At 43.7% G+C, this 27,364-nt stretch overlaps 1 protein-coding gene across 5 annotated transcripts in view; it reads left to right on the plus strand.

Annotated features, from left to right (window-relative positions):
• The window catches only part of IRAG1 (inositol 1,4,5-triphosphate receptor associated 1), a 176,950-nt gene that overhangs the window by 20,366 nt on the left and 129,220 nt on the right, over positions 1 to 27,364 (plus strand). For 4 of the 5 annotated variants that reach the window (XM_067749909.1, XM_067749913.1, XM_067749910.1 and 1 more), the window contains 2 exons: positions 6,917 to 7,131; positions 7,494 to 7,551. Coding sequence is in view for 2 of the 5 variants with exons in the window: in XM_067749913.1 (XP_067606014.1) it covers positions 7,540 to 7,551 (12 nt within the window). In the remaining 3 variants the exon portion in view is untranslated. The remainder of the gene's footprint in view (positions 1 to 6,916; positions 7,132 to 7,493; positions 7,552 to 27,364) is intronic. The other variant, XM_067749905.1, reaches the window with a different exon arrangement.

Genomic DNA, 27,364 nt, shown 5'->3' on the forward strand with positions numbered 1-27,364 from the left:
TGCAAGTTTCAGGTATAAAACATAGTGATTCACAATTTTTAAAAATATTTATTTATTTATTTAATTTATTTTGGCTGAGCCGGGTCTTAGTTGCAGCACACAGGATCTTCGTTGTGGCAAGCGAGCTCCTTAGTTGCAGCATGCGGACTCTTAGTTGTGGCAGGTGGACTTCTTAGTTGTGGCATGAGGACTTCTTAGTTGCGGCATGCATGTGGGATCTAGTTCCCAGACCAGGGATCGAAACTGGGCCCCCTGCATTGGGAGCTTGCAGTCTTAACCACTGTGCCACCAGGGAAGTCCCTGATTCACACTTTTTAAAGGTTATATTCCATTTATAGTTATTGTAAAATGTTGGCTATATTCCTTGTGTTGTACAATATGTCATTATAGTTTATTTATGTTATATGTAGGAAGGGCAAGATAAGGGTGGGGGTTAAGAGGTACAAAATAAATCAGTTTATTGAAGACTCCTGGATTCGGGAAGCTGGGCCTAGAAATGTTGGCTTTCAGACAGCCTGGTGCCCCCTCTGACATCTGGCCTAGGAATCAAGCTGGAGGTGGCAGGAAATCTCACCACGATGTCCAGCCAGGACCTGTTTCCAGATTGTCAAGGCTGGGGAAGGAGTGCAGGTTAGTATCCCCTGGGAGCTGGCTGGAGCTAAGATGAGGCAGGCAAGAGACCAAGTGCACAAATATTTAAGGAGACACTCACTCCAGGTGCTGACCTTGCACTTGCATCAGCCATAGAGGGAGTACCTCCTTCTACTTTGTGCCCCTGGAGCCCCGTTGCCTCATTCCAGTCCTGGCTCTGCCTGGGGGCAAGGATAAGGGCACACAAGTGTGTGTGACCCACATTACAAGGATGAGTGCTCGGATCAGACCACCTGTTGGGCAGGCCCAGTGGATCCTGACTGTAATGGACTCTCGGATGTCTTTCCTTGGATGGATGATCAGACCTCAAGGTATGAGGCAGAAGAGATCTGGGTGGACGCCAGGCAGAGGCCATACTTCTGCTGCCCCTGTTCTTTCTGCTGGCATTGCAGTTGAGGGACTGACTGAGCTCTCTCTGGTGGCGTGAGCAGGCATCCCGGTGTCCTGTCTCTAGCCTCATGGATGTTGGGAGGCCAGGATCATGCATTTTGCTGGTGACCTTGTGGCAGGAGCACTGGTGGTTTTGGAGCAAGCAGCTTCCCTGGTGGCCCAGATCTTCTTTGGGAGGCTTTTCTGAAAGCTCAACCTAAAGTCTTTTCTACATTTCTCCTAGTAGTTCTGTAAGACACTTAATATCCTGTCATAAATCCCTTCTTACCTAACCTAGCTGGAGTGGATTTTGTTCTCTTCAACTCACCCATACAAATGGGATGGAGAGACTTTTATTGCTGAATTCCTCTTAGAGAAGTCACTGCGTGTGTGCTTTGGAAGGATGCCTTGATCCGTCCTTGGAGAGAGGGTTCTTCTCCTTCCCCACCAACCCTCACCCCACCCTCACCCCGGACCTAGGTGTCAGCGGGCACTAAGGCTCAGGAACTCTTTAAGCTGCTTCTGAAAAAAAGGGGGAAAGAGACAAAAGTGTGGAGAGAAGGCAGAGGGACTCAGTGGTGGCAGAAGTCCAGGTGCTGTATAATATGACCCTTTCCCAGGACCCATTCTCCCATATTTTGTAAAACCTGTATGTATAAATGCTTGGTGGGATTGAATTTTTCTATCGTGGAAGCCAAAGGAGTGGCTGAATTTTGTGTTGGGGTTGGGGGATGTCATATGGGGACAGAAGTGGTGTGTGAGGAAGCTAGAATTTCAAGAGGTAGAAGGGCCAGGAGACTGAGGCCCCACAGGGAGCCAGCAGAAATGCTCGAGAGCACGTGGAACTCTCTGGTCCACGGGATTCAGAAGTCCAGGCCACCTCACTTGGACATCAAGGTACAGAAGCCCTCGGTGGACGTCTGGAGGATGTGGGAATGCATTCAGGATTGGTTCCTTCTTGTTGTGCTTGACTCTTTACCTTACAACTTGACCTCTCTCCCCCATGAACTCTCAAAATACTTTAGCCACAATCCTTCAGAGTGCCCGTCATGTTGTCCTCCATATTCATGTGCATTTTTGTTTGTTTGTTTACCTTCTCTGTGAGACTCTTAGCTTCTGGAAGGCCTGTCTCTGAAGTTATTACATGCACAGTGTTGTGTGTATGTGCCTGTGTGTATTTTTCTGGGGAGAATACCCAGAACTTTAATCACATTCTGAAAGGGGTCCAGGATCTAGAAAATGTTTAGAAGCTGCATAAGGAGGCCTTTGGGGGGACATCTGGACACTGACTCTTTACTGCAATTCAAAAAAGAGTCATCATTCAGAAGTCAAATCCATCTCGTCCTCATGCTTGTTTCCCATCTAAGGCTCACGGGCTACGCAGGAACCCTAGACTTGGTTTCTGGTTTCAAGATTCTGTCAATTAGGGGCTCAACCAAGCAGTGTGTATTTATTGCCTCTTGCTCAGGACGCCTTGCCCTGCACTCAGAGAGGTTTACAAGCCAGGCTGACACCAGGCAAGTCCCACTGTGGGTGGGATTGATGGCTGTTGTGGGCTTTCCAGCCTGTTGTTTCTTAAGCTATAAATATTTATCAAATGAATGCGAGAAGGTCAGTCTCCCAAGTATCTGAAGCACTGTGTATGTGTATGTGTATGTGGGTGCAGGGATGGGGAGCCTGCTGGAGAATGAGAGCCCTGTGGAAGCTGGCACGTGATGTTGGTACATTAATGATTGAAAACAAGAGCAATAAAAACCCCATCACAAGTCAGTGTCTCTGCAGCCCAGGACTGGGGGGAGGTGAGCTCTGTTCTAACCTGCACATCCCAGGTACACAGCCCAGAAACCACAGGCAAACATCAGTTGCTGGCTTCCTGACATCTGCTGGGCTTATAGACTTTCTAAAGGTCCCACATTTATCCCTTAAATGAGTCCAGCGACACTTCCATTTGGCTGACAACTTTGCATGTGTGGATGGATTCAGTGAAGGAGACAGTAAAAGACTGTAGAGGGCCAGCTTAATTTCTGTTGGCATTTTATGGTTTTTAACTTGGAGCGACTGGTTGTTAAAATGAAATGGCTTCACTCCCAGTTGTAGTTAAGGCTCCAAGATCCTGCCACTTGCCAAAGTAAGATCACCTCTGAGTCCTTGCAAAGGGGTGGCCTCTCACTCATTTAAGGATATGAAAGAGTTGAAGTCAAGGGGGCCAGGAGGAGTAGACATAGGAGGGAGAGTTTGAGGCAAGCTGTCCCTGTGCTCTGAGCCCTTCCACTCCAACTCTAGACGAGGTTCTGGAAGGCCTGAGCATTTTCTACCCTCAGGAAGCACATAGCTGCCACTCCAGAACTATGCCACACTAGCCACAGTCTCAACAGCAAAAGGATATCCCCGTGAGCCAGTGTCTGGGGCTGCTGCCACCTGTGCTGTAGGAAAAGCAAACACCTCCACGGCAGACTCGTCAGCAGAAATAGCAGAAGGGATGGGAGCTTGGCTCACACCTGATTCCTGCCCTCCAAATCTTGCTTTTGTGTGTTTTACAGAGTGGAACCTAAATCCTTTCCAGAGCGTCACCTGCACAGAAGTCTGGGAAATGTAGTTTTATCTTAGCAGCTCCTGCAGAGCAGGGAACACCAGAAGGAGGTTGGAATGGGGGCTGAGCATCAGTTCACCTGATCTAACACATTCCTACTCACACTTCAAGGCCCACATCAGATTCTACCTCCTTTCAGAGACTCCTCTCCCACTGTCCTCCCTTCCCCAGGAGAAAACTTTGTCCTTTGTGTTCCCACAGCTTATATAATCCAGTATGACTTGTCAGTCTCCTTTGTTAAGCCAAAAGGTTTTTCTTTCTTTCTTTTTTTTTTCAAAAATATTTATTTATTTTTGCTTCTCTGGATCTTCGTTGTGGCACGCGGGATCTTTAGTTGCAGCATGCATTTGGGATCTAGTTCCCCAGCTAGGGATCGAACCTGGGCCCCCTGCATTGGGAGCACGGAGTCTTACCCACTGAACCACCAGGGAAGTCAAGCCGAAAAGTTTTTTGAGGGCAGAGAATTTTTTTTTTAAATTGTGGTGTAGTTGATTTACAATCTTATATTAGTTTCAGATGTACAACATAGTGATTCAAAATTTTTATAGATTATACTCCATTTAAAGTTATTGTAAAATATTGGCTATATTACTTGTGCTGTACAATATATCCTTGTAACATTTATTTTATACAGAGTGGTTTGTACCTCTTAATCCACTACCCCTGTCTTGCCCCTCCCTCCCCTCTCCGCATTTGTAATCACTAGTTTGTTCTCTATATCTGTGAGTCAGCTTCTGTTTTTTTTTAATAAATTTTTGTGTAAAGCTTTTTTTTTTTTTTTTTTTGCAGTACGTGGACCTCTCACTGTTGTGGCCTCTCCCATTGCGGAGCACAGGCTCCGGACGTGCAGGCTCAGCGGCCATGGCTCGTGGGCCCAGCCGCTTCAGGGCATGTGGGATCCTCCTGGACCAGGGCACGAACCCGTGTCCCCTGCATCGGCAGGCGGACTCTCAACCACTGCGCCACCAGGGAAGCCCTCAGCTTCTGTTTTGTTATATTCATTTTATTTTCTAGATTCCATGTATAAGAGAGAAAATAGAGTATTTGTCTTTCTCTGTGTGACTTATTTCACTTAACATAGACTCCAGGTCCACCCATGTTGTGGCAAATGTCAAAATTTTATTCTTTGTTATGGCTGCATAATATTCCATTGTATGTATATTTATACCACATCTTCTCTATCCAGTCATCTGTTGATGGGCACTTAGGTTGCTTCCATATCTTGGCTGCTGTAGATAATGCTGCTATGAACATTGGGGGCATGCATCTTTTCGAATTAGTGTTTTCGTTTTCTTCAGAGATATACCCAGGAGTAGAATTGCTGGATGATATGGTAGTTCTATTTTTAGTTTTTTGAGGAACCTCCATACCTCCATACTGTTTTGCACAGTGGCTGTACCAATTTACATCCCCACCAACAGTGTACAAGGGGTCCCTTTTCACCACATCCTGGCCAACATTTGTTATTTGTGGTCTTTTTGCTGATGGCCATTCTGACAGGTGTGAGGTGATATCTCACTGTGGTTTTGATTTGCATTTCCCTGATGATTAGCAGTGTTGAGCTGGAGGGATATCTCCAGCTCTGTTCTTCTTTCTCGAGATTGTTTTGGCTGCTTTTGCTCTTTTGTGTTTTCATACAAATTTTAAAGTTATTTATTCTAGTTCTGTGAAAAATGCCATTGGTATTTTGATAGGTATTGCACTGAATCTGTAGATTGCCTAGGGTAGTATGGTCATTTTAACACTATTAATTCTGTCAATCCATGAACACAGTATATCTTTCTATCTGTTTTTGTTAGTCTTCAGTTTCTTTCATCAGTGTCTTATAGTTTTCTGAGTACAGGTCTTTTACCTCCTTTGTTAGATCTATTCCTAGGTATTTAATTCTTTTTAATGCAATTGTAAATGGAATTGTTTCCTTAATTTCTCCTTCTGATAGTTCATTGTTACTGTATGTAAATGTGGCAGATTTCTGTACATTAATTTTATATCCTCCAGCTTACTGAATTCATTGATGAGCTCTAGTAGTTTTTTTGTGTCATCTTTAGGATTTTCTAAGTATAGTATCATGTCATCTGCAAACAATGACACTTTTACTTCTTCCTTTCCAATTTGGATTTTTAAATTTCTTTTTCTTGTCTGATTGCTGTGGCTAGGACTTCCAATACTTTGTTGAATAAAAGTGACTAGGGCTTCCATGGCGGCGTAGTGGTTGAGAGTCTGCCTGCCAATGCAGGGGACACGGGTTTGAGCCCTGGTCTGGGAGAGTCCCACATGCCGTGGAGCAACTAGGCCCGTGAGCCACAACTACTGAGCCTGCGTGTCTGGAGCCTGTGCTCCGCAACAACAGAGGCCGCGACAGTGAGAGGCCTGCACACTGTGATGAAGAGTGGCCCCCGCTCGCTGCAACTAGAGAAGGCCCTCGCACAGAAATGAAGACCCAACACAGCCAAGAATAAATAAATAGATTTATTAAAAAAAAAAAGTGGCGAGACTGGGCATCCTTGTCTGGTTCCTGATCTTAGTGGAAATGCTTTCAGCTTTTCACCATTGAATATGATGTTAACTGTGGGCTTATCATATGTTATGTTGTTATGTTGAGGTATGTTCTGTCTACACCCACTTTGTGGAGAGTTTTTATCATAACTGGATATTGCATTTTGTCAAAAGCTTTCCTGAATCTATTGCAATGATCATATGGTTTTTGTTCTTCAATTTGTTAATGTGGTGTATCACATTGATTGATTTGCGGTTGATGGTAGGGATTTTGTGTGACTCATTTTTGTGTCTCTTGAAGCTATACAAGGGCTGATAGGTAATGACTGTGGTGTTTTAGAATATGCCCACAAATTCTTTCTTCTTGCTTCAAAAAGTGGAGGCTCATTCCCCTCCTCTTAAGTCTGGGCTAGGCTTACTAATTTGTTTCTAATGAATAGAATGTGGCAGAAATGATGTGTGACTTCTGAGTCTAGGTCATAAAACATGTGGCCTGATCACCCCTGGATCACCGGCTCTTGGGGAATCCAGCTGCCATGTTGTGAGGACACTCAGGCAGCCCTATGGAGAGGGCCACAGGGCAAGGACCTGAGGTGGCCTGCCAACAACCAGCACTAACTTGCCAGGAATTTTCTTCTCCCAGGAGGGAAACTTCCATCTAACCTGGGAGGACATTCAAGGCTCTTACTTCCCCTGATCCATTAAAGTGGTTACAAACCACAGCTTGTTGACTTACCTTTGTTTCCTATGAGTTGAGGCACAGTGGACAAGATAGAACTGAGGCTCTCTGTCTTCTCTGTTTTCATTCAGTGTTACTGGTTGGTTTTGGCCAAGCCTGATTAATCCTGCCGAGAAGGGTGAGAAGAGATATCAACAACTCAGAATCCCCTCACCTCTCTTTGTCGAAGAGGAGCTTGTGGTCCTGGTGAACCCCAGGTTTTTTGGCATGGCTCTCACCAGAGGAAGGAGAACCTATCAAGGAGTGGTCTTCCGGGCCCCATACAGCCCTGGTACACTGCGTGCGGGTGAGTGGTCTGGAAAGGCTGAGGGAGAAGGGTTGTTAGCCAGCAGTAATAGAAGAGCATTAAGCCTGGCTTTCTGAGCAATGCCTCCAACGGGAGAGCCCACTCTCTCTCAGCTTCCTGAGGCAGTTGGGGAAAAATGAGCAAACTAGCTGAGGGTAAAAATTTGCTTCTCCAAGAGGGCAGGGCCTTGGTAATCCTTGGCCTGCTTTCCCCATGCTGAAATCCTGCATCGTCTTTTCTTTCTTACTTGCACAATCAATACATTTTCATTGTAAAATAAACAAAGTTCAAATAATATATTTATATGGAGTAAGAAAGTGAATGCTCTCCATTATAACCTCAATCCCATTTCCTCCCCACAGGAAAGAAACTACAGCTAACAGATTGACACAGAGCCTGCCAGACCTCATGGATACAAAGGTATCACACTGTATATATGGCCCTGCAACTTGTCTGTTTGTTTCATTTGATGATAAATCATCAACATCTTTTGTTCATGTCAGCACATACAGAGCTAACCCTCTCTCTTTTCTAATAGCTTTTTAATTTCCATAGTATATGTGAGAGGAAGAGGAAAACTATGCTAAGAATAACCACTTTTTACTGCCTTCTCTGGAGTGGGGATTGAGAGTGTTGAATGGAGCATTTGGGGGGGTTTGGGTGGGGGAGTGTTGGGGAAGGTGTTATGGAGAGCTGAGTTGCTCTTTAGAATGGGGGGGGCGGGATTTGCAGCCTCAGAGGTCATCTGGGTGGACAAATGAAAAGGGGTGAGGGGAATGCAGGAAGTCAGAGGTTGCTGGCAAGATGGAATAGAGTGCCCTGCATAGTGATCCCTCACATGCCCTCACATCTTTATCAAGCTTACTAAATTCATGAATGAGTATATTCCTCATCTCTTGAATGTTTCCTTAGAATGACATTGCAAGGGTGCTATTACTGGGTCAAAAAGCAGAATTTCTCTACGGTTCTTGTGACATCGTTTGTTAAACTTATCCCAAAGCGCTGTAAGAATTATGCTGCTACTTATAAAATTTTACCTTTTCAAAATGTACATTAGATTAGAATATACAAATAATGACATTTAAAATGCTTATCCATGTCCCACAGAAGGTAGGGTGAGGAAGTCCTGCAATGGTGTGAAGATGGGTAAATAGAGCTCAGAAGGGAAGCAAGTCCCCTGCCACCAACTTCCTGAAGGCTGGCCTTGGTCCCAACTGGCGAAGCCCATAAGCTCATATCTGAGACCCCAGACACTCAGGGAAGTGATGGTTGCTTGCTGATAGTGGCTAGGAAACACTTGGGAAGTGGCTGGGGCACATCTGCTGGGAGTGTTAGGACCCTATCTCGTAGGAAGTCAGGGCTCAGAATCAGGAGAGAAACGAGGAAGGCGTGTTCTGTCCAGAGCTGTTAAAGGCCTTTCATGACCCTTGGACTTGAACCAGGCAGAGTAGGGTGGAGAAACCCCAAATGAAAGCCAGGATGGCTCTAAGCCTGCAGTTGGGGCAACTGCCTTACACGGGATTTCCCCCATTTGCTTCATTTGCACAAGGTAAGTTATTTCTCCAGTAGTTAGACAAGAAGCCTCTTCTCAACTCTACCTTGTTCTCACCAAAGTCAAACCTACAGGCATCATCCTCAGAGACCAGTTACTTCTGACCTTGGACAGCATCTTCCTTGAGGGGCTCCTGTAGTCTCTCTCCACCTTCTGGCCTTGAATTTCAGCCTCTTTGGTCTCCGTGGGTCCCAGATCCTGCATTTCTGCCCCTGTCTTGTCCTTATTCCTTTTCAGGCTCAATTCCTAATAACTGCCCGTCTGTTTCCTGCCTTCACAGAATTCTCACTGGCTTCTCTTAGTGCCCAGTGCCACCCACCCTGTAGAACCATGACTGAACCTGTCAGGTCCATGAATACTGGCCTCACCCTCTTGCCAAATCCTGTCAGCTGGGCCTCACCTGTTGGCCCTTGCTGGCCTGTCATCCACCCTGGCTCCTGTGTGGCCATCTGGGAGCTGCCAGGTGTTGTCTACCCCGGTGGCATGTCAGGAAGCCCATTGTGTTGACAACAATGAATTGAATGTGTCCACATGGGGAGCATGACTACCAGGCAGAGCTCACGTGGGCCTGGTTCCCATGACAGAATTATTCATCAGGACTTCCCTTCTTTCTGAGGCAGTGGTGGGTGGTGCAGAAAAGAACACGGATTTCAGAGTCAGGCAGCAGAGTTCAAATCTTGGCTCCACAACTTAATACTTTGGGCAAATTTCTTAACGTTTCATAGCCTCAGAGCCCTCGTTTGGAAAAATGAGGATAAATAAAAGTACCTGACTCATTGGGTTGTTTTAGGGCTAACTGAAATAAGTGATCATGACTTATAGTGAGAATTTTTCAATGGTAAGAGTGTTCATTTGTTAGGAATGTCATAACAAAGTACCATGAACTGAGTGGATTAAACAACAGAAATATGTTGTCTCACAGATCTGGAGGCTAGAAGTGTGAATCAAGATGTCTGCAGTGTTGGTTCCTACTGAGTGCTGTTTGGCAAGAATCTATTCCAGGCCTCTCTCCTTGGTTGTAGATGGCCATCTTCTGTGCCTGTTCACATGATGCTCTCCTTTGTGTGTGTGTGTGTGTGTGTGTGTGTGTGTGTGTGTGTATCTGTCCATATTTCCCTCATTATAAGACACCAGTCATTGAATCTGGCCCACCCTAGTGACCTCATCTTAACTAATTACATCTGCAACAATCCTATTTCTAATATGGTCACATTATGAGGTACTGGGGGTTAGGACTTCAACCCATAACAGTAAGTTATCATTATTTGTCAGGAGCTCTTATAAAGCTCTGATAACTGATGGGATTTTAGTGGAATTCAATGGTAACCATTCAACCTTCTAAGTGAACTGCGTTCTACTGAGATACCTATTGTATCAGTCACTCACTGGTAGTGGCAGGTTTGTGGGGCCCCATAAGCCTCCAGGTTTGTGTGTAGGAGCTCATCTTACAGAGGTTTTTATTTTTCCCTTTTCCCTGAGCAGCGGTGGCAGTGGTGGTTGGGTGGTGGACTCCCAATTGTCACACAGGCTATCCCCGAGCCTGCTGTGCATGCTGGAACCCTAGGGCTAGGGCCAAGGCCAGATCCTCTGTTCACCTCCTTTTCCTCCTACCTCCAACCCAAGTCACTAGGAAGAAGCTTCCTGCCTCATGGCAAATTCCCACATCTCCGGGAATTCGTTCCCTGAGAAGTTCAGGGGATGACAGCTCACGACTCCCTCTGTTCTGTAGGAAACCTGGGTTCCTATGGGAGGGCAGGAGTGCAAGCAGTGCCCAGAGCTGACAACTGGGCCTTCTTTATGCCAGACCAGAGGAAGTGGGGAAGCTGAAAGCCAAAGACGTCAGGGCTTGTGCAGAGCGAAACAGAAGCCTTTTCATGACCTCTATCACTTCTGCACACCTCAAGCCATCTTGATGCTGTTCATGGGAGCGCAATGTAATGTCATGGCTGACTCTCCCTGCCCCTCCTCCAAGAGAGCCATATCATGCCCTGAGAAGGACACACGAACGTGGGTGCTTGAGTCTGGGCTGCATGCTTCTGGCATTAACGTCTCAGCATCTTAACACCCAGGTGACCTGGGTTCGGACAGTTGTTGTGTCTGCTTCTCACCAGGTCAAGGCTCTGTCTCTGAACACTGCGGCAGGATTCATGTGGCTGGAGACAGTAGTGAGCCCTTGGGATGTGGCCACGCCTAGGGGCACTGAGACTTCCTCCCCAGCCTCATTCTTGAGGGCGTGCTGGCTTTGTGAGGACACAGGGCCAGGATCTCTATTCTTTCTTTCTTCTATTAACTGCCCCAGAACTCCCTGTCTAATTTCATCCTCTAGATAAGTTCAGCTTCAGCAAATATTTATTGAATATACACACCATGCTAGCAATTTAATACATGGCACTGCCCTCAAAGAGTTGACATTCAAATAAGGGTTAAACTGAAAACACAGGCAGAGAGCGACAAGGATGGCTACTTAGATGATGACAAGTACTTAGAGGCAGAGAGAAATGAGAAGTTACTTCCAACTAAGAAGGCTTTATGGAGGAAGTGGAATCTAAAATATGTGGTTATGGGGCTTCCCTGGTGGCGCAGTGGTTAGCAATCCGCCTGCCGGTGCAGGGGACATGGGTTCGAGCCCTGGTCTGGGAGGATCCCACATGCCACGAAGCAACTAAGCCTGTGTGCCACAACTGCTGAGCCTGTGCTCTAGAGCCCGCGAGCCACAACTACTGAGCCCATGTGCCATAACTCCTGAAGTCCGTGTGCCTAGGGCCTGTGCTCCACAACACGAGAAGCCACTGCAATTAGAAGCCTGCTCACCACAACAAAGAGTAGTCCCCGCTCACCACAACTAGAGAAAGCCCACGTGCAGCAAGGAAGACCCAACACAGCCATAAATAAATACATAAAAGAAATAAATTTATTTTAAAAAATAATAATAAAAAAATAAATAAAATATGTGGTTATGAGGAACCTAGGGACAGGACAGGAATGAAGACGCAGAATGGATTTGAGGACACAGGGAGGGGGAAGGGTAAGCTGGGGCAAAGTGAGAGAGTGGCATGGACTTATATGTACTACCATGTGTAAAATGGATAGCTAGTGGGAAGCAGCCACATAGCACAGGGATATCAGCTCAGTGCTCTGTGACCACCTAGAGGGGTGGGATAGGGAGGGTGGGAGGGAGACACAAGAGGGAGGAGATATGGGGATATATGTATATGTATAGCTGATTCACTTTGTTATAAAGCAGAAACTAACACACCATTGTAAAGCAATCATACTCCAATAAAGATGTTAAAAAAAAAGAATGAGCTGTAAAGAATAGCTAGGATTTCAATGAGTGCAGAGACAAAGGAGGGCTTCAGAGGGGAAAGAATAGGCTGAAAAGATAGGACGGTTGGAACATGCAGAACATTATAGGAGAACAAGAATTTAAATATGGCTCAAGCACAGGGTGGGGATCCATGTGAGACTAGAATGGGAAATGAAATGAGAAGGGAAAGTTGTGCCTGGATTGTGTAAGATCTTGATGTCCCATTGAGGGATTTAGACTTTATTCTCTAAGCAGTGAGGATGACACTGAAGAGGTTCAGACCAGCTTGAGCACCTGATCCTGACTGCGCCTTAAGAAAACTGATGGAGTAGCTTTCTGTGCAGTGGATTTGTGTGGTAGGAGTTGGGGGTAGGGAGGGCAAACTGGAGGCTGCTGCAGTAGTCCAGGAGAGAGATGAGGTGGGGCCTCAGACGTCTGGGTGGGTCAGGAGTCAGAGTGGATGAATGATTACTTACAGCAGGATAAGCAGGAGGGCTGGAGGCCAGGATTACCTGCTTTCTTCCCCAAAGCCCCCAGCTGGGCAGGTGCTAGAGGAAGTGACCCAATGGCAGGTGCACACTGTGGATTCTGATTGGCATGTGTAGTGACCAAGGGGTAAGCAGCAATTGTTTCATTGTCCCTCAACAGCATGGATCTAAAGTAAGTTGGTGATGCATCTCTAGCGGTGAACCTGAGGACAGGGAAGCCCAAGTCGGCAACAGCTGGAATTCCAGATAAGTAGCCTGGAGCCAGCAGTTCTGTTATGGATCCTGCCTAGTTGTGCATTTTGACTGGGCACTTTCTTCATTCTGTTCCATACTCAGGCCCCTTGGTCAGATCAGCAAGTGTCTGGGCTACCTTGTCTTTCAGGTTTGTCCTTATTCAGGTGCCAGAGTCCAAGAGTCATGAATTCCATCCTCGGGCCTGATCCCCGTAACCTGAGCTTCTTCCCCAAAGCCTCCCAGGTTTTCCAAAACCCAAGCTTCAGTTGTAAAAAGTATATAAAAATAGCAGCTGGTCCTGTGCCCTTTGGGCATCTTTTCATATGTCTGTTGGCCATTTGTATGTCTTCTTTGGAAAAATATCTATTCAAATCTTCTGCCCATTTAAAAAATTTTTATTTATTTATTTTTAATTTTATACAGCAGGTTCTTATTAGTTATCTGTTTTATACATATTAGTGTATATATGTCAATCTCTCAGTTCATCCCACCACCACCCGCCCCTCCCTGCTTTCCCACCTTGGTGTCCATACATTTGTTCTCTACATTTGCATCTCTATTTCTGCCTTGCAAACCAGTTTATCTGTACCATTTTTCTAGATTCCACATATATGCGTTAATGTACGATATTTGTTTTTCTCTTTCTGACTTACTTCACTCTGTATGACAGCCTCTAGGTCCCTTCACATCTCTACAAATGACCCAATTTTGTTTCTTTTTATGGCTGAGTAATATTCCATTGTGTATATGTACCACATCTTCTTTATCCTTTCGTCTGTCTATGGGCATTTAGGTTACTTCCATGTCCTGGCTATTGTAAATAGTGCTGCAATAAACGTTGGGGTGCATGTGTCTTTTTGAAATGTGGGGTTTTTTTTGACAGTTAGACCTGAGTCTTTTTATGCTAGGTTTGATCAAGAGTACACAGTCGTGGAGGAATATGATAGGTCAAGAAGTAAGAGGTAATTATAGTAAACTTGGGGAAATCTAACAAGGCCTGCTTGTTCAGATTCTTCCAGGTGTCACTTTGTCTTTGGAGACAAGGATGTTCCTCTCACTTGAGGGTTTTAATGCTTCTTTCAAGGGAGAAGGGCAGAGGAAGGTCAGAGTGACCTTCTTGCTTCCATCATTTTCTCAAATTTCTTCTTAAAATATACGGTACACCAAGATGCCATATTTTGGGGTAGTGTGTCCTGAACCCCATCAATGTGTACTATTTGAATGCTCAGTTTATAGACTTTGGCTCTCATTCATTTATTCCAAAGCATGAAGCACTTGTGGGAAACTTTTTTGTTTCTTGGGGCATATTTTCCTTGAAACTGGATTCTTCATGTATCCTTTCCTTGATATGTTTTTTCCTTTCTTTTTTTAAAATTTAACATAATTTTTAATAGAGAAAATTCTTATTAGTTATTTATTTTATGCATATTAGTGCATATATGCCAATCCCAATCTCCCAGTTCATCGCCCCCACCCACACACACTGCTTTCCCCCCTTGGTGTCCATACGTTTGTTCTCTACATCTGTGTCTCTATTTCTGCCTTGCATACCGGTTCATCTGTACCATTTTTCTAGATTCCACATACATGCGTTAATATACGATATTTGTTTTCTCTTTCTGACTTACTTCACTCTGTATGACAGTCTCTAGGTCCATCCACGTCTCTACAAATGACCCAATTTCAGTCCTTTTTATGGATGAGTAATTCCATTGTATATAAGTACCACATCTTCTCTATCCATTCATCTGTTGATGTACACTTAGGTTGTTTCCGTGTCCTGGCTATTGTAAATAGTGCTGCAGTGAACATTGTGGTACATGACTCTTTTTGAATTATGGTTTACTCAGGGTATATGCCTAGTAGTGGGATTGCTGGGTCGTATGGTAGTTCTATTTTTAGTTTTTTAAGGAATCTCCATACTGTTCTCCATAGTGACTGTATCAATTTACATTCCCATCAACAGTGCAAGAGGCTTCCCTTTTCTCCACACCCTCTCCAGCATCTGTTGTTTGTAGATTTTCTTATGATGCCCACTCTAACCAGTGTGAGGTGATACCTCATTGTAGATATTTTTTTAAATTTAATTAATTAATTAATTAATTTATTTATTTTTGGCTGCGTGGGGTCTTCGTTGCTGCGTGCAGGCTTTCTCTAGTTGCGGTGAGCAGGGGCTACTCTTCATTGCGGTGCATGGGCTTCTCATTGCGGTGGCTTCTCTTGTTGCAGAGCATGGGCTATAGGCGCACCGGCTTCAGTAGTTGTGGCTCACGGGCTTAGTTGCTCTGCTGCATGTGGGATCTTCCTGGACCAGGGCTAGAACCCATGTCCCCTGCATTGGCAGGCAGACTCTTAACCACTGTGCCACCAGGGAAGTCACCTCATTGTAGTTTTGATTTGCATTTCTCTAATAATTAGTGATGTTGAGCAGCATTTCATGTGCCTCTTGGGCATCTGTATGTCTTGTTTGTTTGTTTGTTTGTTTGTTTTTGCGGTACACGGGCCTCTCACTGTTGTGGCCTCTCCTGTTGCGGAGCACAGGCTCTGGACGTGCAGGCTCAGCGGCCATGGCTCACGGGCCCAGCTGCTCCGCGGCATGTGGGATCTTCCCGAACCGGGGCATGAACCCGTGTCCCCTGCATCGGCAGGCGGACTCTCAACCACTGCGCCACCAGGGAAGCCCTTGATTTTTAATATTGAGCTGCATGAGCTGTTTATATATTTTGGAGATTAATCCTTTGTCTGTTGATTCGTTTGCAAATATTTTCTCCCATTCTGAGGGTTGTCTTTTTGTCTTGTTTATAGTTTCCTTCACTATGCAAAGGCTTTGAAGATTCATTATGTCCCATTTGTTTATTATTATTTTTTATTTCCATTACTCTAGGAGGTGGGTCAAAAAAGATCTTGCTGTGATTTATGTCAAAGTGTGTTCTTCCTCTGTTTTCCTCTAAGAGTTTTATAGTGTCTGGTCTTACATTTAGGTCTTTAATCCATTTTGAGTTTATTTTTGTGTATGGTGTTAGGGAGTGTTCTAATTTCATTCTTTTACATGTAGCTGTCCAGTTTTCCCAGCACCACTTATTGAAGAGACTGTCTTTTCTCCATTGTATATTCTTGCATCCTTTGTCATAGATTAGTTGACCATAGATGCATAGGTTTATGTCTGGGCTTTTTATCCAGTTCCATTGACCTCTATTTCTGTTTTTGTGCCAGTACCATATTGTCTTGATTAGTGTAGCTTTGTAGTATAGTCTGAAGTCAGGGAGTCTGATTCCTCCAGCTCCATTTTTTCCCTCAAGATTGCTTTGGCTATTCAGGGCCTTTTGTGTCTCCATATAAATATTAAGATTTTTTGTTTTACTTCTGTAATAAAAGCCTTTGGTAATTTATTAGGGATTGCATTGAATCTGTGGATTGCTTTGGGTAGTATAGTCATTTTCACAATACTGATTCTTCCAATCTAAGAGCATGGTATATGTCTCCATCTGTTTGTGTCATCTTTTTTTTTTTTTTTTTTTTTTTGTGGTACGCGGGCCTCTCACTGTTGTGGCCTCTCCTGTTGCGGAGCACAGGCTCTGGATGCACAGGCTCAGCAGCCATGGCTCACGGGCCTAGCCGCTCCGCGGCATGTGGGATCTTCCTGGACTGGGGCACGAACCCGTGTCCCCTGCATCAGCAGGCGGACTCTCAACGACTGCGCCACAAGGGAAGCCCCTGTTTGTGTCATCTTTGATTTCTTTCATCAGTGTCTTATAGTTTTCTGAGTAAAGGCCATTTACCTCCTTAAGTAAGTTTATTCCTAGGTATTTTATTTTTTTTGTGGCAAAGGTGAATGGGATTATTTCCTTAATTTATCTTTCTTATCGTTCATTGTTAGTGTATGAGAATGCAAGAGATTTCTGTGCATTAATTTTGTGTCCTGCAACTTTACCCAATTCAATGATTAGCTCTAGTAGTTTCCTGGTGACCTCTTTAGGATTCTTTATCTATAGTATCATGTCATCTGCAAACAGTGACATTTTTACTTCTTGTTCTCCAATTTGTATTCCTTTTATTTCTTTTCCTTCTCTGATTACAGTGGCTAGGACTTCCAAAACTATGTTGAATTATAGTGGTGAGGGTGGACAACCTTGTCTTGTTCCTGATCTTAGAGGAAATGGTTTCATTTTTTCACTTTTGGGAGCGATGTTGGCTGTGGATTTGTCATATATGGCCTTTATTATATTGAGGTAAGTTCCCTCTATGCCCACTTTCTGGAGGGTTTTTATCATAAATGGGTGTTGAATTTTGTCAAAAGCTTTTTCTGTATCCATTGAGATGATCATATGGTTTTTATTCTTCAATTTGTTAATATGGTATATCACATTGATTGATTTGCCTATATTGAAGAATACTTGCATCCCTGGGATAAATCTCACTTGATCATGACGTATGATCCTTTTAATGTGTTGTTGGATTCTGTTTGCTAGTATTTTGTTGAGGATTTTTGCATCTATATTCATCAGTGATATTGGTCTGTAATTTTCTTTTTTTGTTGTATCTTTGTCTGGTTTTGGTATCAGGGTGATGGTGGCCTTGTAGAATGAGTTTGGGAGTGTTCCTCCCTCTGCTATATTTTGGAAGAGTTTGAGAAGAATGGGTGTTAGCTCTTCTCTAAATGTTTGATAGAATTCACCTGTGAAGCTATCTGGTCCTGGGCTTTTGTTTGTTGGAAGATTTTAAATCACAGTTTCAATTTCCTTACTTGTGATTGGTCTGTCCATATTTTCTGTTTCTTTCTGGTTCAGTCTTGGAAGGTTATACCTTTCTAAGAATTTGTCCATTTCTTCCAGGTTGTCCATTTTATTGGCATAGAGTTACTTGTAGTAGTCTCTTAGGATGCTTTGTATTTCAGCAGTGTCTGTTGTAACTTCTCCTTTTTCATTTCTAATTCTATTGATTTGAGTCCTCTCCCTCTTTTTCTTGATGAGTCTGGCTAAGGTTTATCAATTTTGTTTATCTTCTCAAAGAACCAGCTTTTAGTTTCATTGATCTTTGCTATTGTTTTCTTTGTTTCTATTTCATTTATTTCTGCTCTGATCTTTATGATTTCTTTCCTTCTAACTTTGGGGTTTTGTTTGTTCTTCTTTTTCTAGTTCCTTTAGGAGTAAAGTTAGACTATTTATTTGAGATTTTTCTTGTTTCTTGAGCTAGGATTTTATTGCTATAAACTTCCCTGTTAGAACTGCTTTTGCTGCATCCCATAGGTTTTGGATCATCGTGGTTTCATTGTCATTTGTCTCTAGGTAATTTTTCATTTCCTCTTTGATTTCTTCAGTGATCTCTTGGTTATTTAGTAGTATATTGTTAAGCCTCCATGTTTTTGTGTTTTTTACAGTTTTTTCCCTGTATTGATTTCTAATCTCACAGCGTTGTGGTCGGAAAAGATACTGGATATGATTTCAATTTTCCTAAATTTACTGAGGCTTGATTTGTGACCCAAGATGTGATCTATCCTGGAGAATGTTCCATGTGCACTTGAGAAGAAAGTGTAATTTTCTGTTTTTGGATGGAATGTTCTATAAATATCAATTAAATCTATCTGGTCTATTGTGTCTTTTAAAGCTTGTGTTTCCTTATTAATTTTCTCTCTGGATGATCTGTCCATTGATGTAACTGAGGTGTTAAAGTCCCCCACTATTATTGTGTTACTGTTGATTTCCTCTTTTAGAGCTGTTAGCATTTAGCCTTATGTATTGAGGTGCTCCTATGTTGGGTGCATAAATATTTACCATAGTTATATCATCTTCTTGGATTGATCCCTTGATCATTATGTAGTGTCCTTCCTTGTCTCTTGTAACATTCTTTATTTTAAAGTCGATTTTATCTGATATGAGTATTGCTACTCCAGCTTTCTTTTGATTTCCATTTGCATGGAATATCTTTTTCCATCCCCTCACTTTCAGTCTGTATGTGTCCCTAGGTCTGAAGTGGGTCTCTTGTAGACAGCATATATATGGGTCTTGTTTTTTTTATCAATTCAGCGAGCCTGTGTCTTTTGGTTAGAGCATTTAATCCATTCACATTTAAGGTAATTATCAATATGTATGTTCCTATAACCATTTTCTTAATTGTTATGGGTTTGTTTTTGTAGGTCCTTTTCTCCTCTTGTGTTTCCCACCTAGAGAAGTTCCTTTAGCATTTGTTGTAGAGCTGGTTTGGTGGTGCTGAATCTCTTAGCTTTTGCTTCTCTGTAAAGCTTTGGATTTCTCTGTTAAATCTGAATGAGATCTTTGCTAGGTAGAGTAATCTTGGTTGTAGTTTCTTCCCTTTCATCACTTTAAATATATCATGCCACTCCCTTCTGGCTTGTAGAGTTTCTGCTGAGAAATCAGCTGTTAACCTTATGGGAGTTCCCCTGTATATTGTTTGTCATTTTTCCCTTGTTGCTTTTAATAATTTTTCTTTGTCTTTAATTTTTGTTAGTTTGATTACTATGTGTCTCAGCGTGTTTCTCCTTGGGTTTATCCTGCCTGGGACTCTCTGCGCTTCCTGGACTTGGGTGGCTATTTCCTTTCCCATGTTAGGGAAGTTTTTGACTATAATCTCTTCAAATATTTTATCGAGTCCTTTCTCTCTCTCTTGTCCTTCTGGTACCCCTATAATGCAAATGTTGGTGCATTTAATGTTGTCCCAGAGGTCTCTTAAGCTGTCTTCATTTCTTTGCATTCTTTTTTCTTTATTCTGTTCTGTGGTAGCGAATTCCACCATTCTGTCTTCCAGGTCACTTATCCGTTTTTCCACCTCAGTTATTCTGCTATTGATTCCTTCTAGTGTATTTTTCATTTCAGTTATTGTATTGTTCATCTCTGTTCTTTAATTCTTCTAGGTGTTTGTTCTTTAATTCTTCCAGGTCTTTGGTAAACATTTCTTGCATCTTCTCAATCTTTGCCTCCATTCTTTTTCCGAGGTCCTGGATCATCTTCATTATCATTATTCTGAATTCTTTTCTGGAAGGTTGCCTATCTCCACTTCCTTTAGTTGTTTTTCTGGGGTTTTATCTTGTTCCTTCATCTGGTACATAGTCCCCTGCCTTTTCATTTTGTCTATCTTTCTGTGAATGTGGTTTTTGTTCCACAGGCTGCAGGATTATAGTTCTTCTTGCTTCTGCTGTCTGCCCTCTGGTGGATGAGTCTATCCAAAGGCTTGTGCAAGCTTCCTGATGGGAGGGCCTGTTGGTGGGTAGAGCTGGCTGTTTCTCTGGTGGGCAGAGCTCAGTAAAACTTTAATTCACCTGTCTGCTGATGGTGGGGCTTAGTTTCCTCCCTGTTGGTTGTTTGGCCTGAGGCGACCCAGCACTGGAGGCTACAGGCTCTTTGGTGGGGCTAATAGCGGACTCCAGGAGGGCTCATGCCAAGGAGTACTTCCCAGAACTTCTGCCGCCAGGTTCCTTGTCCCCGCAGTGAGCCACAGCCACCTCCTGCCTCTGTAAAAGACCCTCCAACACTAGCAGGTAGGTCTGGTTTGGTCTCTTATGGGTCACTGCTCCTTCCCTCCAGGTGCTGATGTGCACACTACTTTGTGTGTGCCCTCCAAGCGTGGAGACGCTGTTTCCCCCAGTCCTGTTGAAGTCCTGCAATCAAATCCCACTAGCCTTTGAAGTCTGATTCTTTGGGAATTCCTTCTCCCATTGCCGGACCCCCAGGTTGGGAAGCCTGACATGGGGCTCAGAACCTTCACTCGAGTGGGTGGACTTCTGAGGTATAATTGTTCTCCAGTTTGTGAGTCACCCACCCAGTGGTTACGGGATTTGATTTTATTTTGATTGCGCTCCTCTTACCAACTCACTGCAGCTTCTCCTTTGTCTTTGGATGTGGGGTCTCTTTTTTGGTGAGTTCCAGTGTCTTCCTGTCGATGATTGCTCAGCAGTTAGCTGTGATTCTGGTGCTCTCGCAAGAGGGAGTGAGCGCATGTCCTTCTACTCCGCCATCTTGAACCAATCTCTCTCTTCTGCCCATTTTTTAATTGGGTTTTTTGTTTGTTTGATGTTGAGTTGTGTGAGTTCCCTTCTGTAAGTAGTTGTGATTGTGGTGTGCCTTTGGGAGGAGGTGGGATCAGGCTCTTCTTACTCCACCATCTTGGCCACATACCAGCAATCTTTTACAAGTAATGGCAGGGACTGGTTTTTGAGAGAAGTTATAGGCATTTGGGGGATTCCAAAACTTCTATTTCACATGAACTCATTAGTCTTTTTTGGGGGGGGGCTTTCATTATTTAAGGCAGTGGTTCTCAAATTTCAGTGGGAATTTCTTAGAAACCTTGTTAGAAATGACAGATTTCCCTGTACTACCACCTCCAATCTGGGGTAGAATCCAGGAACATCAATTTAAAGCATGCACAGAAGGTGATCACATGTTGAGAAACACTACTTTGGGAGAAGACTTCCAGATGTAAGCCTTCCTTGACAGAGTAATTAGGAGAGGATATACAATTCCAATTTCATAGAATTGTATTTTTATTTATACAAGGGATTTCGTCGAATGCAAAACCAAATGCAATAGGATTTTTAGGTTATCAGGAGACTTTTCTTTTAAATACATTCACAAATCAGAAAAGAAATCTCTCACTGAGTGTTTTCCTAGTTTTGGTTCAAAGCATATGGTCACCCTTCTAAGGGTAAACTTTAGCATGCCATTTGTTCGGATGAAATGGTAATTGCTGACTCTCCAAATGCCAAGTGTGGGGCTGCTTAAGGCCTTGAACGGTCTGGGCCTGCCACAGAAAGACTCTGGCACTTGGAGTATTTTCAGTGTTTTAAAATTCCTGAGTTGTTCTTCGCTGGATAGGTTTGTTTCTAGAAATGGGAACCTCTCCTTGTGAATTAGGACAAGTTAGCCTTCTGCTTGCTGTACATTTGCTGCAGGGTGTGCTTTGGGCTCTGCCCCTCTTGCCTCTTTTCTAGCAGAGCTGGACGCTCCCAGTGTGGGAATGGTGGCAGAGAGTTGCAGCCAGAGATGGACTTGAGGAGGGGAGGTGACCATTCTTGGCAGATGAGGAAGGGGTATGGAATCCAGGACACTGCAGAGCAATCTTGACCTTTAGGGCTGGACCTGAGCAGGTTAAATTTTGACTTTCAGGATGTGGAGACAGAGAATGGGAATCTTTCTTTGGAGAGGCTCCTGGTGCTACAGTAGCAGAGGGAGTGTCCAAGAGAAAAACAGGCAAAGACAGAAAAATGGGGTCAAATTAGAGGAGGAAAAGGGACTGAAGTGATGAGTATTAGAGGGAGGTAATCAAATGTGGTTTAGGGAGAAAATTCTGGAGTTAGAGAGGTTTGGGTTTGAATCAGAACTCTACACCTGCTAACTCTGTACACTTGGAAAGGATACTTCACCTTTATAAATCTTAATTTCTGTAAAATAGGGGTAATAATACTACCTACTGATAAATTCCTGTGTGGATTAAAGTAATTCATATGAAGTGCTTAACAGAGCTTATCTGGCCTATGGTTACTATTGATTGACTGCTAACTGTTACAACCATAAGCCACCTTCTTGATTTTGCATATAATTGTTATGAACTGCCTTCCCAGCTTGGAGTACAACTAAAATCATCTTCCTTAAAAATTTTAAGCACCCGCATGCCTGTCTTTTAGCAGGAAGTCCAGTATCTTCCACTGGAGGTATTTTTTTTTCCCCTTGAATTTTCTAATAACCTCAGAGCCTTACTCAGTCCAAAGGGACAGTCCTGCCTCCAAATGCTAGGCAGAGAGAAGACCCTAGAGTCTCATTGGTCCAATGATGATTTTGCTGCCCCTGTTTTTGTTGCTATCATATGGTGTCATAGTTGAAAACATGTCTCAAGTAGTTGTGGATTGTTGCCATAAAAATGCCCTCACTATTCTAGAATTCTCTGTGGTAGATTGTCTCTACCCTCCTTGTAAAAGGATTGTATTTCTCACTCCACTGCTCTCCAGGTTGGCCCTATGACTTGCATTGGCCAGTGAGATGGAAGTAACATGTGCTGCTTCTAATCAGAAACTTCAAGAGCCATCACTCTCTCTCTTTTTCTTCTGCCACAAAAATGGCAATGTGGGGTTGCTCCTTCACTTTGAGTCCTGGAATGAAGAGTTTATGGAGCAGAGCTACAGCCAAACCATAGCCAGCATGTAATATGACTAAGACATAAACCTTTACTGTTGTAAGCCACTGAGACTTTGGAGATTTTTGTTACTGTAGTGTAACCTTCTCTAGCTGACTGATATAACCTCTTGGGTCACAGGAGTGTCTCTTATTTAGGTTCTAAAGTTACAGCTCTTTTAGTTCATACATTTGACTCAGGCATTACACCCAAAGCACACCACCACGTCAGGATGGCTTGGTTGAGAGGGACCTGCAGCCTCAGCTGCATGCTCCACCAAACCCCACTTCCCTCGTCCGTGACCACTTAGGCTCTTACCACGAGCTAGATCACCCTCATGATGTGTTCCCCTCTGGGGCCCTTGGTATCCCTTTCTGCTCACAGATTCCAATTGGTGCCCTCCCAATATGTCAGTGAGATTGTAATAATGTTCCTGCAAAAGGAAAGGGTCAGGGGCTCAATGCCCTTGTCTCCTATGCAGATTTACCACAGTAGATATATCACAGATGTTTGGGAGAGGTAGTCTTTGTCAGGCTACAAGAGTTTGTTACATCTCTTTCCTGTGCACGAGTACTTATTTGCCTTATATTTGTTAGGGGAGGTCACTCAGCTGATTTTTTCCCCCCAGTAGGTACAATCTACCCCAGTGTAGTTTGCTATTCCTACTTCTAACCATAGCAAAAACTATAGGGTTTTTTTTTTGAAATTTACATTAACAGTCCCTCTGTTATATGTAGATGTTATATGGAGGTCTTATTGAGAGGATCTGGGGGCAAAGGGAAGACGTAAATGCGTCACAATGAGGCAGCATCATTTGTCCTACCCCATTCTCCTTTTTCTCCTTCTAAAAACTCCAAAAAATAAGATTAAACTCTGAGAGTTCAAAGAATTACTCTAATGCAACATGAAAGGAGAGATCACGCAGGTCTTCATATTAACACAACTAGTGAAGGTATGTGAAGGGTCCAAGGTCAGCAGTGGATCTTTTAAGCAGGAAGGAGGAGGGCAGACTTAGCCGGACTCAGGGAGAGGAGCTCTTGATACAGGGAGTGGAGTCCTTTCAGTCACTGGTGTCTGTTCTCCCTCTGCCAGAGGGTGTAAGCAACCAAATAGCATTTTAGAAGTGTGTCTCTGGCTGCTCTGGGGGGACTGGATTGGATTAGACAAAGGCAAGAGTAAAGACAAGGAGACTCATTAGCAGGAAGTAGAAAAGAAACAAGTTTATTGGATGAATGAATGAATAAATGAATATTGAGATGTGGATTTTAAGCTATGGCTTGAGTCCCTACTCTAGCCAAAGGACATTCTCTGCAGTGTGTGTCATGTTCCCTAAGGACTGTGATGGGTCTTCAGACTTCTAGAAGAGTAAAACCCTTCCCTATTGCTCTCCTATTGGTGTTTCTGGAGCTTGATCGCCAGCTGGTATCAAATCTGGTTCTGTGCTTTGGCACACTCCCCTTCTTCACCTCTCGTAGTTCTGAGATGTGTCTTGCTTAATAGCAGACAATACCTTTTCTCAGAGCCTTTCTGGTTCACATGATATTTTTAGCCCATCAGAATCTCCACCCCACCCCCTATATCCACATTTGAAGCACAAGCAGATTCCTGTGGGTCATGGGTGACAGCCTCCATGCAGAGCCAAGGTTGCTGCCCAAAGCTATGCATCTTCCAGGGGGTAACTTCTCCGCTCAGTCCCTTACTGCTCTTAGGGAACCCGTCACCCAGGTGCCCTGCCCTCAGGGTCCTGCCGTATAGTTTTCCATTCCCAGAATGCTTTCAACATTCAGGAAAAAAAACAAAAACAAAAACTGAGCAGCATCCCCGTCCAACAAAAATGAGGGCGGTCCCAACACCCCTCAAAACTAGCTTTTGGAGAATCCAAAACATGCAGATGTCTTTTGCTTTTAATCCAGAAGAAGGAAGGATGATCACAAAGGAAGGCTCAGATCCAAAGTGAATTCTTTTGTCTAGTACATGGTTTATTTTAAATGTGAAAGTTCAAGCTTACAAAAACAAATGGATTGGATCGGGCATTTGTGAATTCTGAAGCATAGACATTTCTCCATGTTTGGAGGGTGTGCTCAGATATTTGTTTGTGCAATTTTTGTCATTGTTGAAATAAAAGAGGTACTGAGCCTGAGGAACATTGCACCCAGAATGATGTGAAAAATAAATAAATGATGCTACAGGGCCCAGAATCCCAAGGAGGGGAAGGAGAGTAAATATGGCCCTGGTTGGTATTATCCTCATATGGCCCCAGGGTACCTGGTGGAGAAACCTCTTTCTGATATATCGCACCATAAGTTGGGTAGATTTACTGATTGAACGGAATAAATTGGGCAGGTAAACTGCCATCAAGAGGACTGACCTACAGAAATGTTCTTCCCGCTTTTCTTCAATTTTTACCTACCTGATCTTGTTAAAATCTCTTTTTATGAACTTGGCTTTAGATTGCACTGACTTCAGCAGGCAGCTTTGAGAAAGGGATTTCCTGGGGATGAAAATCAGATTCATTGTCAGCAACTGGATTGAAGGAAAGAGCCAGGGCCTTGAGATGTTTGGGTCCAGCTCTTTCAAAGAATGGCTGTGCGATTCTGGATAAGGTATTTCATTTCACTCCCTTAACCGGAAAATGCAGACTGAACATTTTTGGGGATTACATTTTGAGAATAAGCGATGGATTTAAATTGCCGTGTATGGTACCTGGTACAAAGTAAGTCTTGTAAGTCATGATATAACTCATGATGGAGAAGAAACACTCTGCCTACTTTGTGGGGGCAAAAGAACAATTAGGAGGCAATTACGTTGATGACATGGCAAGAAATCATGGAGGCCTAGACCAGAGTAGCAGCGGTAGAAGTAGCAAGAAATGGTCAGATTCTGGACATATTTTGAAGATAGAGCCAACAGGATTTTCTGATCGATTTCCTGTAGGGTGTGTGGGGAGCAAGAAGGGGAATCATGAATGAGTCATGTTTTGTGTTTGAGCAGCTCGAAGGATGGACTTGCATTTTACTGAGATGGAGAAAGCTGAGGGCAAAGCAGGTCCTGCAGGTTGCATGGGTTAAGTTGGAGCTGACTATGAGACACCCAAGAGGAATGTTGAGTGGGCAGTTGGATATATGACTTTGGAGTTGGGGGCGAGGTCCAGACTGGACACGAGCATTTGAGAGTCTTCAGAGAGTTTAAATAGGTGGTATTTAAAATCACTGAGCTCGAATAAGATCCTCTTGGGAGTGAGTACAGTTAGAAAAGAATCTAGGTCTGAGAACCAAGCCCTGGAGCCGCCCAGCCTTCCCTATCAGGGAGATGAGGAAGAACAAAAGAACCTCCCCGTCCTTCTCCTCTTCCTCTTTCTTCTTCTTTTGTTGTTATGAAAGGGGACTGTTCTATTTAATTCACTTAACCTTCACTTGAACAAAACTACTTGCAAGAGGTCTTTTGGGTTTGCTCTTAAAAAATGATATATGCTCTTCGCAACTTCAAAGTCTTTTAAAAAGGAAAAACACCCAACTCTGGGCTGTGGAAGAGGCCTCGTGGTGCAGGCACCCAACCAGTAAGTCAGTGCATCTGGAGATCAAGTTCCTCTCAGGATTAGTGAAATCGAGCTTTTGTTAGAATTAATTTAATGGTGCAATGTCAACTTGCAAACCTCAAAAATCCTTTCATGCTTCACATCTCTTTCCATTTTTCATAAAAAAAAAAAAAAAACAAAACCCATCCCTATGTGAAGCCAGAAAGGACAATCTGAGAAAGTTTGGCTCTTCCTTTGGTGAGATAAACAATCTTTTGTATCATGGCACCAGCGCAGAAATCCTGTGTTTGGAGAACACGCTGAGACTGCAGAGTTACTCAGGATAGTTTAGGGGAGGGCAAGGTAGGGATAGCTCAATTTTTGTGATAAAGATCTGGGTGCCTCAGTGGACAATGGGTTTTCGATGAGCCAAGAATGACTTGGTTGTTACAACCAAGAGCCAACGCAATAGTAGGTTGAATTCAAAGAGGTCCTGGCCATAGGAAATGAGAATTCTCTGAATAAAGAGGCTGCTGGTTGGTTGACGCCAGTATCTGGCTCTAAAAAGGGCCACTGTATTTAACGCATGGCCCCAGCTCTGACTCTTAGACCAGAGAGAGATACCTCCTCCAAAGGTAGCTAATGACTTAAGAGACTTGGCTTAAACAGACAAGCTAGGCCAGTCAGATGTTCTTGAAAATCTGAAACAAGACACTTGTCAGGTGGTTGGGGGAAGGAAACAGCTGGAGCTGAGAGGCCATGTGAGCCACAGCAAGGGAAAAGTCCAGAAGAAGCAAGAGTAGAGAGAGGAGAAGGAGGAGGGAGCAGATGCACAGAGAGAAGGAGAGAGGAGAGAGGAGAGAGGGGGGTGAGAGGGAGAGAGAGACAGGCAGAGAGAGAGGGTTACATGGCCTGAGGGAGACAGAAGGACAGAGACATTAAGACAGACAGACAGAGTAGGGGCCTCAGGTCCCGACAGCTTTCTGCTCCCTTGAGGTCTCGGTATGCTTTCTTAGGTT

Source organism: Pseudorca crassidens, chromosome 9, assembly GCF_039906515.1.
Source record: "Pseudorca crassidens isolate mPseCra1 chromosome 9, mPseCra1.hap1, whole genome shotgun sequence".
NCBI classification, from domain to species: Eukaryota; Metazoa; Chordata; class Mammalia; order Artiodactyla; family Delphinidae; genus Pseudorca; species Pseudorca crassidens.